The 13,049-nt window shown below is 27.8% G+C and overlaps 1 protein-coding gene across 1 annotated transcript in view; it reads right to left on the bottom strand.

Annotated features, from left to right (window-relative positions):
* LOC107457180 (protein jagged-1) overlaps positions 1–11,441 on the bottom strand; it is a 126,274-nt gene extending 114,833 nt beyond the window's left edge. The window contains exon 1 of the mRNA XM_016075281.4: positions 10,438–11,441. Coding sequence (XP_015930767.1) covers positions 10,438–10,806 — 369 coding nt within the window. The 5' untranslated portion in view covers positions 10,807–11,441. The remainder of the gene's footprint in view (positions 1–10,437) is intronic.
* Between the last annotated feature and the right edge of the window lie 1,608 nt (positions 11,442–13,049).

Raw genomic sequence — 13,049 nt, 5'->3', positions numbered from 1 at the left:
TTACTACTTTGAGTTCGAGACTATAGATGCTGATGCTACCGAACGTGAGCCACTGATGAAGAAGGGGGGAATCAGAAATTGCTAGTAACTTTCATTAATGAATTTGAATATTATTTATTTGACGCCTTGTTCTTTTTTTATTTTATGGGAGCAAGAGATAATTTAGGATTCCGAAATTTATGAAGCTTGTGGAATTTTTTCCCAGCAGATTGAAATAATAGCAAGAAATTGTTTGACCATCAAGAGGTCGTGAACTATCAAAATTAATGATGTTTAGAGAAATCATTTTTTATCTACATTTTAAACATTGTAACTATGTATTTTTTTTCTGGATAAGTGGTACGCATTTGGGAGAGAATCTCATAGTTTCAGTTCAGATATTTTGCAGCATTTATTTATTGATATATTTATAGCAATATAAATCATCACTAGTACGAACTATATTCAAGCTTTTAATAGCTGTTTGTGAAAATTATTCCGAGAGTATGCGATGCTGTGGAATGTCAATAAATTATGTAGCTGTCAATAACGATTTTCAATGCGAAAAAAGAATTGAAAGGTAGCAGTTAATCTTTCTTCACAGCGATTTCTTTCAAATTTCATAAAACAACGAAATGAAATCTAAAATAAACTAGTAAGCTCCGTTGCTCGCTCAGCTAAAAAACATCCATACTTGCATCACAATCATCGTTCATTTTTTTCCCAACATAATAAATTTATAATATAACTATATCTTATTTAACAAATCATAAAACATTCAAATAATTACTTCAGTTCCATTATAAATTGCAAATAGTGTTATAACATTGAGCAACCAAAAAAAGAGGGTGACATAGGAGATTTTAATAATTTTTTTTTTCCAATCCAGCACCAAATTTGAGAGTTTACTTTAGAGAGAGTTTAAAATTAGAGACTATAGAGAGCTTACTTTAGAGAGTTACTTTAGAAAGTTTAAATTTAGAGACAGAAAGTATACAATTTACTGTATTTCTGACTCCATGGGGACATTAAAAAACTCGGTAATTTTTTCCGGTGCACTTTGGTAAACAATTTGGTAAAAATTAACAATCAAATATGGTTTTATAATGCGTGATAAAATTAAGCAAATGTTTCAATACTTGGTAATTTTATCATTAACTTAGAGTAAGGCATAAAAACCATTTATTCGGACAGATTTACTTTTCAGTTATGTATTTATTTACTAAATGTATGGTAATAGGAACTATAATTTTGAAAACCTGAATTTCAAGTAAACCGTTATTATATAAATCGAAAAATTAACGAAACGAATGGTTTAAATATGACAGACTATGGTTTTATTAACCAGAATAATGTTTTATTTTTCTTCCAGAAATGTCATTATTATACAGTACGGTGTATAATAATGACATTTCTACCGGATATTACCGGAATTTTTTTCTCTGAGTATGACTATATTTTAGTTAATAATAAGTCAAAGATTATTTTTAAATTAAAAGGATAACTTTTTTCATTTACCTAAATCATAAACTGATTTGCCTAAATCATAAGCTTTGTCATATAATAAAATTTTGTATTAAGCTGGTTAGAGTCTCTTAAGAAATGGTCCATCTAAATATTAAAGAAAATTTAATGTTTAAACTAAACATTTAACAACCAGGCTAAATTCTATTACAACAGAACTATTATAAATTTTAAAGAAATCAGTGCCACAGTAATGTACCACACTAAATAAAATTTAGTGTGGAGTGTAAAAAGTGCCACACATGTAAAAGAATCACATATATAAAAAAGAATTTGATTGCAATTAACTTTTTTTATGAAACAAGAATTTAAAAGGTGTCTTTTTGCAACAGAAAGAGTACAGATATCATGATTACTAAATTATAACAGCATATCTTTTACGAATACTCATTTGATTTGATTTTGAATTAGAAGAATTGCGGTTCAAAAAATATATATTTAAAATTCAGTCTGCGGAAGACAAACGTTGCAAATGAAGTCCGCGACTTGTTTCACATGATAATGGAGGATGTTAATACTTAGAATACAGAGGAAAAAATTCTAGTAAATCTAACGTACTGTATGGTAAAATATTTCTGGTCTTTAAAAAAATTCATAATTTGAATAATATACAGTATTTTAACTATACCAAAATATACAGTATACCAAAATATACAGTATTTTAACTATTCATTTGGTACTTTTTGGTTCATATGATAACGGCTTACTGAAAATTCTGGTTTTCAAAATTATAGTTCCTATTACCCTACATCAGTGTTTCCCAAACTTATGACTTTTGTGTACCCTTTCTAAATTTTTCGTAACGCTGTGTACCCTAATAAAAAAATTAATGTATTTTTTACTATAAAAAAAATTTCACAAAAGTTAAGAATTACAAATGGCTTTTGACAATACTAATTATTAACTGTTAACTCAGCAAAAAATAGCCAATAGAAAGATACTTAATTGTAAATTTTCATGGAGAGCTTTGTTTTTAAATAAAATTTTTTGAAATGTTCTTTTGTTGTAAGATATTCGCATAAGAACGCGTACCCCGCTAAACTGTTCCTGTACCCCTGGGGGTACGCGTACCACACTTTGGGAAACACTGCCCTACATTAAAAAAAATTACAAAACTGAAAAGTAAAATAAACCGAATAAATGTTTTTTGTTATACCATGCTTTAAGGCAGAGGTCGCCAAAGTGGTCTATATAGACCCCCAGGGGTCTATTTAACAAAAGCGGGGGTCGATCTGAGACAGGGGGGCGAATGGGGGTCGATCCAAATCGGAAGGGTCGATTGTGGGTCGAAAAAAAACAGTTCTCAATGCGCAAATCACACATACCTAATTAAGTATGCAAAATTTGAGAATTTTTTTAATAATTCACTCAATATCAGTTTCTTTATAAAACATAAATTAATAAACGTATATTTATTGGGGTGAAACAAGTATTTACGTATCACAGCGCAGTGGCACGAACTCAGCGCAGTTTATAAGTCATATGCATATGTGCGCTTGTCCAAATGTCACGTGTGACGAGCATTTACGTTACAAATGCAAATATCATACGCAGTTTCAGCTATCTTTGCAAACTGTGTTGAATATTTGCGGTGTCATTATTAAATCTTTTATAGTTTTGGATAATTAGTTATTGTCTCGATAAAACCATTCGTTTGGTTTAGATATCAATTTTAATTATCAATGCACAAAAAAGAAAGTAAGCATTAATAATATGGATTAGTACAGCCCGCGACAAAACGATAGCACACTTTGTATTTTTTTACGAAAATTACAAAATTGACCAATTTTGACGAAAATTAAAATTGTCCAATTTTGAACCCAATATAGCGAACCTTGCAAAAAAACACCAGGCACACCTATCTCATTGATCAAGAAGCAGTAAACCTTTAGTTACTTTACTTTTTAAATCTACTTATGCATAATTACTTATTATTCAATAATAAGGTATTTAAATTTCAGTATTAATATATTTTTCATAAAACTATTGTTACACAATGTACTATTACTTTAATAAATGTTTAAAATCATAAAATAAATGTACAAACACAGTATCTAATAGAGTTTTATTTTAATTAACAGAAAATTACTTTTGTGGGGGTCGATGGAGATTTCGAAAAATTATATAGGGGTCGATGATCAAAAAAGTTTGGCGACCCCTGCTCTAAGGTATCATAATAAAATTGGAAAATTCTACCATATTTACATAATTTTAATGCATTTTATGAAACAATATTTTACAGTTAATTTTACCAATATAATTATAACAGTGCTTCGCTAAAAATTACTGGGATTTTTTGGTGATCACATAGAGTTTGAAACTCGGAAAATTTTACCATATTCTGGTTGTTTTGACTATACTTTTTTTCTCAGTGCATAACGAAATATCTCCTTTTCTTCCGTTTGTAACTATTAATTATGATAAACATTTGTCATGCATTTTTTATAGGAAAATATTTAAAAGTATGATAATTACTTCTTTTTATCATTTTTGATAATCGTACCAACATTTCATCAATTTTTTCAACTAAATTTTCTTTACTGATTTTTAAATTATAAATTTACGATCTCAAAAGAAATACAATCACCAATTTACAAAATTAACTGTTATTAAAAGAAACTTTTATCTTCTCTTTTATTATTGCGAAATTCGCAATTTCCATTTTCAGGTTTCATAACACATCCTACTAAATTATTGTTTGGATTTAAAAAATATATGAATTTATGTAAGAAAAAGACAGTAAAGTGGAAAAAACTAAAATATTCAACCGTTCTAATGATAATAATTCCTTCGTTAAAAACATAATTTTTTTAAGGAAAATATGACTTTAATTTTTACGATTTTTTAACTCCGTAAATTCTAAATGTGTACGCAGAGAAAAAAATTCTGGTAAAATTATCGTACTGTATGTTAAATGACATTTCTGATAAATAAAAAACATATTTCTGCTTAATTTAACCAAAATATATGGTGATTAAACCATTTATTTGGTAATTTTTTTGTTGCTGTGGTAACGGTTTACAATAAATTCAGGTTTTCAAAATGTATAGTTCGTATTATCACTACTTAAGTGAAAAATACAAAGCTGAAAAGCAAACGTAACCGAGTAAATAGTTTTAATAATATGTCTTAAGGTAGACAAAACTTTACCGCATTTACCAAATTTTATAACATATTATAAAACTATATTTGTTGTTAATTTTATCAAAATCATTGGTAAAACTAATCGCTGTGGTAAAAACTAACATGCTCTTTAATGTTCCCATATAACCGGAAACAAGGTAAATTATACCATATTTTGGTAGTTTTGACCATATTTTTTCCCGAAGTAATAATGATCTAGAATGTATCACTTTAATCAGCGAAAACGAAACGTGCATAAGATATATTTATTATCTTATCCTAATTTAATTAATATTAAATCAAATAAATATGCAATGATCTCTTTACAGCATAAGATGTCATAGGAAAAAAAACTCTATACCAAAACAAAGAGAAAAACTGACTAAAAAAATTATTGGGTCCATCACCGAAGGTTATTTAGAGGAATTACATATTAAAAAAATTAATATAAAGCATAATATAAAGTTTGGGAAGAATCGCTAAAAGGTGCCAATTTTTTTTTCTTGAATTTCTCCTTAATTATACTTTTATATTACAAAAACTGGAAACGCGATGTACAAAATTCGAATTGGCATATTATTCCTAATAAACTAATGAGTATTATAACACATGGCACTGAAAATATATGTATTTTAAAAAAAATACATTGCCTTATCCCTAGTAAAAAGAGACGCTATGCAATTTCCTCAATCAATATAATCAGTTTTAGTAAATACGAGTAAACGGTAAACATTGCAGAACACGTGTCTCTCTCCTTTTTATTAGTATGTTTTTCAATTATTTTTATATTCAGTTTCATTCACTGTAAAAAATTTTAGTGCATCTCAACACGAAAACTGGTGCCAACAACTTTACACCTAAGGGGTGTAATGAAAAGTCACTAAGAAAATTTTAGGATCTTAGTATTTCACTACACCAAGAATGTTCTTTTATACCACTTGGTGTAAGGTAGTCTTTTTGTTACACTTTGTTATTTTGTCATTATAATAAATTCTGATACACGCAATGTTGAGTTATTTTTACGAGACAAATTAAAGCGAGAACCATTAATTTAGAACGCATGTATTCAATATTTGTTAAAAATCAAGTTTGTCTGTTACTCAAACATACACTCTCCACAAAAGAATATTAATAAAAATTTGAACAAGACCTAATGAAACCGATGTGGAAAGAAGTTAAATATTATAAATGTATTTAATACAATTGATAAATTTATGCATTCATACAAGAGCAAAATTATCTTTATCATACAACGTAAAACGTTTTTTTATGACAATTTACTTCTTTGGAATTTTCGGGATCGTTCGAGTCGAAATCACACTTTCACCTTCTCGATTATAAACAAAAAACATCGATCGTCTGAAATTGGTGAAAATTATTCTTCATGAATGGAGTTAAAGCATTTGAGTTTGATCAGTGATTGGAGCTTTGATTTAATTACACCCTTTAAAATGTGAATGAAAGCCCGATTCATTATTAACTTGCTCTTTCACAACCCCAAATTCTGATAGGCATTAAAGTGTATAGAGAAATTTCTTGGTGAAATAATAATGAATCCTGATCACATAATGGTGGCTAAATTGAAAATTAATAGAACAGTGTGTCATCATTAAAGTCACAAACCGCTGATAGTAATTCAAGCATTAATGATTTGGGTATCAGGGCAAATTTATTCGTGATAGGGTTTCTAGAGTTTAAGTTACAAAAGCGATTAGAACTTGTGTATAACTTTGCTCCAAAGTAAAATTATCATTTTTAATGAAAATGAGTCCGATAAGATGGTATTTCTATTCATGGCTGAAAACTTTTAAATAGCAAGACGGAAAAGTGCAAAAACTGCTACCAAAGACATTTCCTTCAAGCATTTTTTTCGAAAAAAATAAAATATCTGTAACTATCAAGATTTCTTTTAGAATTTCAGCACATATATAAAATTGCTTCTCTTCCAAGATAAAGTAGATATTGATGAATAGTTTTAAAAAAAGAATAAGTAAACTCCACCTGAAAACTAGCTATAACTGAAATGGTTTTACTACCAGCCTTTCCTCTTTTCCGTCTCGCTTTCACCCCTGTTTCTATTATGAAAAGAATAAACATTTTATAATTCATGCGCCAATTACATTACTCAAAAGTAAAATTCTCAGAGTCAAGATGAGTCTAAAAGAGATGATTCAAGTATAAAAATGATTAATAATTGCCATTCGTACATCAATTACTTCACTCAAAAATAAAATTCTTTTATTCAACAATAAATCCAATGGAACTGTGTTTTCCATTTTAAAAGTGATAAACCATTAAAATATTCATATGAATCAGATAAAAAATACTTTGATTTAATGATACGTTTTTAATATCAAGTGCATATTATTAAAGTATATACATAAATAATCTAAAGAGGAGTATTTCTAAAATGTTTTGATCCGAAATGCATCTTTTTAGAGAGTTATATTATAATTCCTAAGTTGGGGAAACTATTCATATAGCTAAATACAAGTGCTACTAATTTTAAAATTTTGAAAATTTGGGTAATAGGCTTCGATGATTCAATAAAAAATGTCATACTAAATATTTAACGTTCATAACAAATATATAGTAATTTATTGATTACATTCGTTCTTAATTTTGTAAATACAAAGAAAAAAATAATGTTTATTTGAAATCTTGTATATATCAGTCAGTTGACCAACAAGATAAATTTAATGATAAAATGTTGTATCATCAATGCATTTTTTGATTAATGAAAAATAAATAATTGTAATGGAAGATATTAAATGTAACGGAGATGCTCTTAGTAATGCTCTTATTTTCTCCGTTACAAAAGTAATAAATCCGGGTATCACTTTCCTCAAAGGTGAAAAATTTTTTTTAACACGCTCTACGACCGCAATAATTATTCAGAAATAATTAAAAACTAAAAATAATCGCATTTTTCATCAAATTCAATCTCGTAGTATTAAAGCTAATGGAAGCGACAAGCAAAAATATTTTATTGCGTTTATGTTATCCATTCCTAAGGAATAAACACCGCCTTTATTTGAAAGAAGAGCTGATCTGCCTTCAACGCAAACGAAAGATGATTCCAAATAAAAATTAGTTCTCCACCGCTTAATTGACGTAATGTTTTTTTATGACTCTTTCTCGGTACTTAAAAAGCCGGGTGGTAAAAAATGACGTTATCAAGATGGAAGTAGGATTTCTAATTAATTGTTTTACATTTTTTCTTATTCAACTTCTAGCATGAAAAGAATAGTATTTTTATCTTTTAATTAGAATCTTTTACAAAATTAAAGGTTTTCTTATTATTGATATTTTGCACAGTAATTTTTTCAAATATTTTTATCAAATAATATAAATATTTTTCAGATTAAAAAAAAAATCCCTAGCTTTAACACTTAGGTTTTTTAATATTTAAAATTAATAAACTATATTGAACAATTTTCTTTTATTTTTTTTTTTTAGCGAGGCAAACAATAAACCTTCTTGACATTTTAACCCACTGTTTTAAGGATATTACATTTTTCATTTACGATAAGAAATGCATTATATATATATAGAAAATCAAAAAAAGTAGTTTCGTGCCGTTTCATTTTTTATATTTTGTACCATTTTGTCAAATAATTCTAATTTTTTTTCTTTTTTAATTATTAAATTCTTTTTTTTATTACAAACAAAATAAATAAATAAATTATATGAACAGCTCATTTAATTTTAAATTTTGAATACCTTTTCAGTTTATCAAAGTTATATTTTATATTTCAAAATATGACTTTAAGATTATAAGAACATTTTAACTTTTAAGCCTTTTTCCTTAAAAATTCTTTTATTTAAAACAAAACAATACTTACAAATAACCACTTTAAAAAAATTCCCTTTTAGCTTCCTGCATTCAACTAAAACTTCAAAATAAAATATGTCTTTAACAAATAAAGCTATATTAGCTTGCTTCTTGAAGCGTAACGTCACGAAAAGAATAAAGTAGTGAAAATGAGAAAATATATTACATTCAACAATGTTTTACTCCAGTTAAACGATTTGTTTACAGAATAAGCTTTCAACAAATTTTCATCATTCAAAAGAGATTCCCCACCCCCCTCCATTTTTCATTTCTTTTCCTTGATTGCTTCTTTATCCTATGAAACTCAATTCTCAACACAAACGATCAATTTAATCACCAAGAGATTAATACCGTAAGTTAAATTTTTTCATTTTTTTCTTTTTTTTGGTAACATTTATAAATAAATATCTAATGTTGGTAACATTTAGTGTTAAATATCTAATGTAAATCACACTAGTAACAAAATTTCTATCTTAAACATTTTTGCTCAATTGTCTTAAATCACTTTACATAATCATTTCTTTAAAAACAGGTCTTGATTATTAGATAAAATGTTTATTTACTTTAATGCTATATTATCTTTAAAAAAAGAAAAAATAGACCACATTTTAAAATTTTGTTCCAGAAAATACGAAAAATTTTAATGAGATGTCTAAATAACTTTTACCTATAGAAATTTAAATACGTGTTTGCATAATCATAATTGTTATAACTAACTAAACGTATCTAATCTTGCAATTTAGAAATTTTTAAAATACTTTTTTTTTAAATTTTTAAGTTTTCAAATTTTTAAACTCTTGACGGAGAATTTTCATAGTGTGAAAAATGTCTTTTAACGTGTAATTTTTAAAGTTTTTCAATGATATAATGAAAGAAAAAAAACAACTCCAAAAACAAAAAAAAATCACATTGAGTACCTATTTACTAAATTATAATGACATCATTTTCTCTAAACCTATTGTAACCTAAATTTGAAAAAGTTCTGCCAAGTCAATCAAATGATTTTTACCATTTATTAAGGGCTAAAATATTCAAAAGGAAGCTTCTTATTTTAGGTAAACACTTTTTTAAGAATCTAATAAAAGTATTGAACACTTTTGCCAATGTTTAAAGTTAAGACGATTATCATCTAAAGATTACACGATTCCTCAAATCTTGAAACTGATATTCATACAAGCGGTGAAAGTTTTCTAATAGAACAGTAACGTTTAAATGATGTGAATCATTTTTGAAATTATTTAATGAATAAACTATTTAATAACATATATTATTACCAGAAAATAATTTCAAATAATTTAAGTAGTTATTATTACACTTTCCAATAATGCATACTTTCATTGTAAAAAAAAAAGATCATTTTAAATTCGCATAGCTGCATTATTATTGCTTTCAATTATCCATAGTCGCATCATTAAATCATAAATCAAATTAAAAACTATGATATTATTTAAATTATCTTAAACTTGTTATGACACTTCGATATATTTTTTTTCTGCATAATTTCAAGCGTATGCAAGTCACCAATCCTTCTTATCTAAAGAAATATTTTGCTATTAATTTTGTTTTAATTATTCGAAATTAATGATAGTTTTATAATTTAAAAGCCGGATGCGATATGCTGCAAAATCTCTAGATTAAACGCGTGCTGCAATGCGAATCAAGGCAACATCAAACAGTGCTAGAAGAACTATGCTTGATGCAAAATTGAATAAATTGAGAAAAATGAAGATGCAAACAAACGAAAAAAGAAATTTTACTAAGGCATGTGGGGGTGTGGAACCCATATTTCCATATAGGCAGTAAACTACATAAAAGACTATAGTAATTTGACTTTAACAGTAGAATTAATTATATAATGGGAAAAGTGAAATGCAAATGATCGCCATGTAATAAATTTAGAAAATTGCACAAGAGATACTAAATAATTGTAAAACTATAAGGATTTAAAATTATACGAAAGAGAACAAATAACTTACCGTCCACCTAAATGTGAAAGGCAACCTCAGCACCACATGGTGGTCAGGGTTGGTGTGCATCGAAAACGAATTACCACCCACAACACGAGTTGACACATTTCCAAACGTACAAGGTCCTGTATCACTCACTTCAGTTTGATATTCCTTTAGGCACAATCTGAAAAATGTCCGGCACCCCCGAGAACAAGTACCATTTTCTAGTCTGATATCACTTAAAGAACAACAAGTTCCATTGCTAAGCTCTCCTCTTGAATTCTGTATTCCTAAGACTTCCAGTTCGAATGATCCAGTCGCATAAACCATGTTTTTACACAAGAAGATAAACACTGCTACTATACCAAGCAGCAGCTTCATCTTGATTTTTGGCATATCCTCTCTTCTTTAACACTTCTGGTCATGATTTGCAATCACCAATTTACTAATCATTGTTGTCCATACCGCAATAAAAGTATATTCAATTGAAGTCTGAGAATAACCATTCTTCATATGAGTTATGGAATAATCGCGTTAAGAACTGGGCAGACGATTTCATTTTAGTCAATATAAAGTTGCAAAAATAATATTAACTTCTTTTTTTAGAACGCTAAACCATTTTCAGTCAACCGCAGGCAAAAATATGTTTCATGATTAAATACGTTGAAATATAGTTCACCGCACATACTGTCAAAGATGTAAACAAAAACAAGAGACTCGGTATATAAAACGGTAGATAAATTATCGCAAAATATCCAGACGATATTTTTTCAACAATTTAAATTATACAATCAGTTTTCAGACGATATTATATTTCAATTGGATGCATATAAATAATTAATTTTCAAGTATCCAAAATCCAGACAGCGAGTTATTCTTGAAGCCCGTCTCCAATCCAAACCCTACTATCTGCTTGCTCTTGGAACTCCAAAACTTCGAAACAGGCCAAGACGGACGAACGAAAAGTAAAGAAAGAAAACAAGTGAAGTGAGCATGCGCAGTTACGGCTAGCGTCAATCATTGGCCAGCATGCGGCCTAACAGCAGGAGGGGAGAAACTCATTGTAGAAATCAGCCGGGGTTAACACGGGGGTAGAAGCAATGCCGGCAGTTTAACCGGTAGCGCGGTTGTAGGAACGCTACTAAAAAATCATTCGAAAGATCTTATTCTTCTCCGCTCAAGGCCATTTTTTGGGGGTCTCTCACAGGTATGAGGAAGGTTAGAAGAATTCCAAAAGAGTTTTTTCTCCTTTTTCGCTTTCTTTTTTCATTCAAGAGACAGGCTTGTGTGTGGCAACATATTCAGGTGCACGATTTATTATGGCACCACTTGCGGCTTTTGTGTTGGAAAAATTCCTGGAAAAAAGGGTTGAAATGATACAGTTCAGCTAAAATGAATGGTTAGCCAAAGATATTTTAAAAAATAATTAGCATGCCTTATTTTTTATAGAACAGGTTAGGCATCAGATGAAAAAAAATATAGTCTTAAATGTTTCGAGAACCTAATGAGTTTCAAGATTTATTAGCTTTAAGTCTAATTAGCCTTGTTAGAACAAAACAAATTTTAAATGACAAATTACAGCTTTATGGGATATTTTAGATCCAAAATGCCGTAGATTTAAAGAGATAAATATTATTTCTTAAAAATTACTGCCAGATTAACTATAACACAAAAGTTTAAAGAACTTAAATAATCTTATATAATCTTATAAGAATAATATAATCTTATAAGAATGTGCATTTTATAAGAATAAATTTTACATGCAAAGTTACAGCATTTAAAGAATATTTGAAATAAAAATGTTTAAGATGTAAAATAATGATGTATAATAATAAGTATAATAATAATAAATATAATAAAAATAAATATAATAATAATAGATATAATGATAATAAATATAATAATAATAAATATAACAATAAATATAATAATAAACTACTGAATTATTTTTGAAGAGTAAAGTGGATAAAGGTCTTAAACGGAGAAAAATTCTAAATATCAAATATTTTGAGAACTTAATTAGCCTATCATAATCTTTCAGGAATCTTACATTTTTGGAAGATAAAAAGTCTGTAATAATACCAATAAAAAAATTGTATTGAATTATTTTTATTTCTGGTGTAACTATCTGCTTATCGACAACTAACAAAAAATGTTGTAAAGCAATCTTTCGGGCTGGTAAGCGAAGCAAGTAGTTGCGAAGTCATCACTAAAATTACATTATACAACAACATTGATCGCTCGCAAATAATTGATTATTCAAAACAGTTTTGTAACAAATTTCTCCTATTTGGGATTTTTTTTTCTTTCCCTTAAGCAATTCGCAGCATTTGTATTATTAAAGTTCCAAAAAAGATGGATATCGCTCTAAACGCGAGTTTTACAAAATGGGCACAGTTTTTAATTTTACTATGACCATTTCATTATTCAAAAATTTACTCTTGAGTTATTCATGATGTTTAAAAAAATAAAGAGTTTGTACAATGATTTCGTTAGCACCTTTTTCAAAAGTAACGTAGATGTTAAAAATTTTGGTGCATTATTTAAAATTTAATTTGACATTTTATGTAATCATTTTGTCTTACGTCCGATTTCATGAACGCGATTTCGTCTTTATTTCAAGCACGCATTATTAAGTT

This window comes from Parasteatoda tepidariorum, chromosome 6 (genome assembly GCF_043381705.1).
Source record: "Parasteatoda tepidariorum isolate YZ-2023 chromosome 6, CAS_Ptep_4.0, whole genome shotgun sequence".
In the NCBI taxonomy this organism is placed as follows: domain Eukaryota; kingdom Metazoa; phylum Arthropoda; class Arachnida; order Araneae; family Theridiidae; genus Parasteatoda; species Parasteatoda tepidariorum.
The sequence above is the reverse complement of the archived record's forward strand: the minus strand, read 5'-3'. Positions and strand labels throughout refer to the sequence as shown.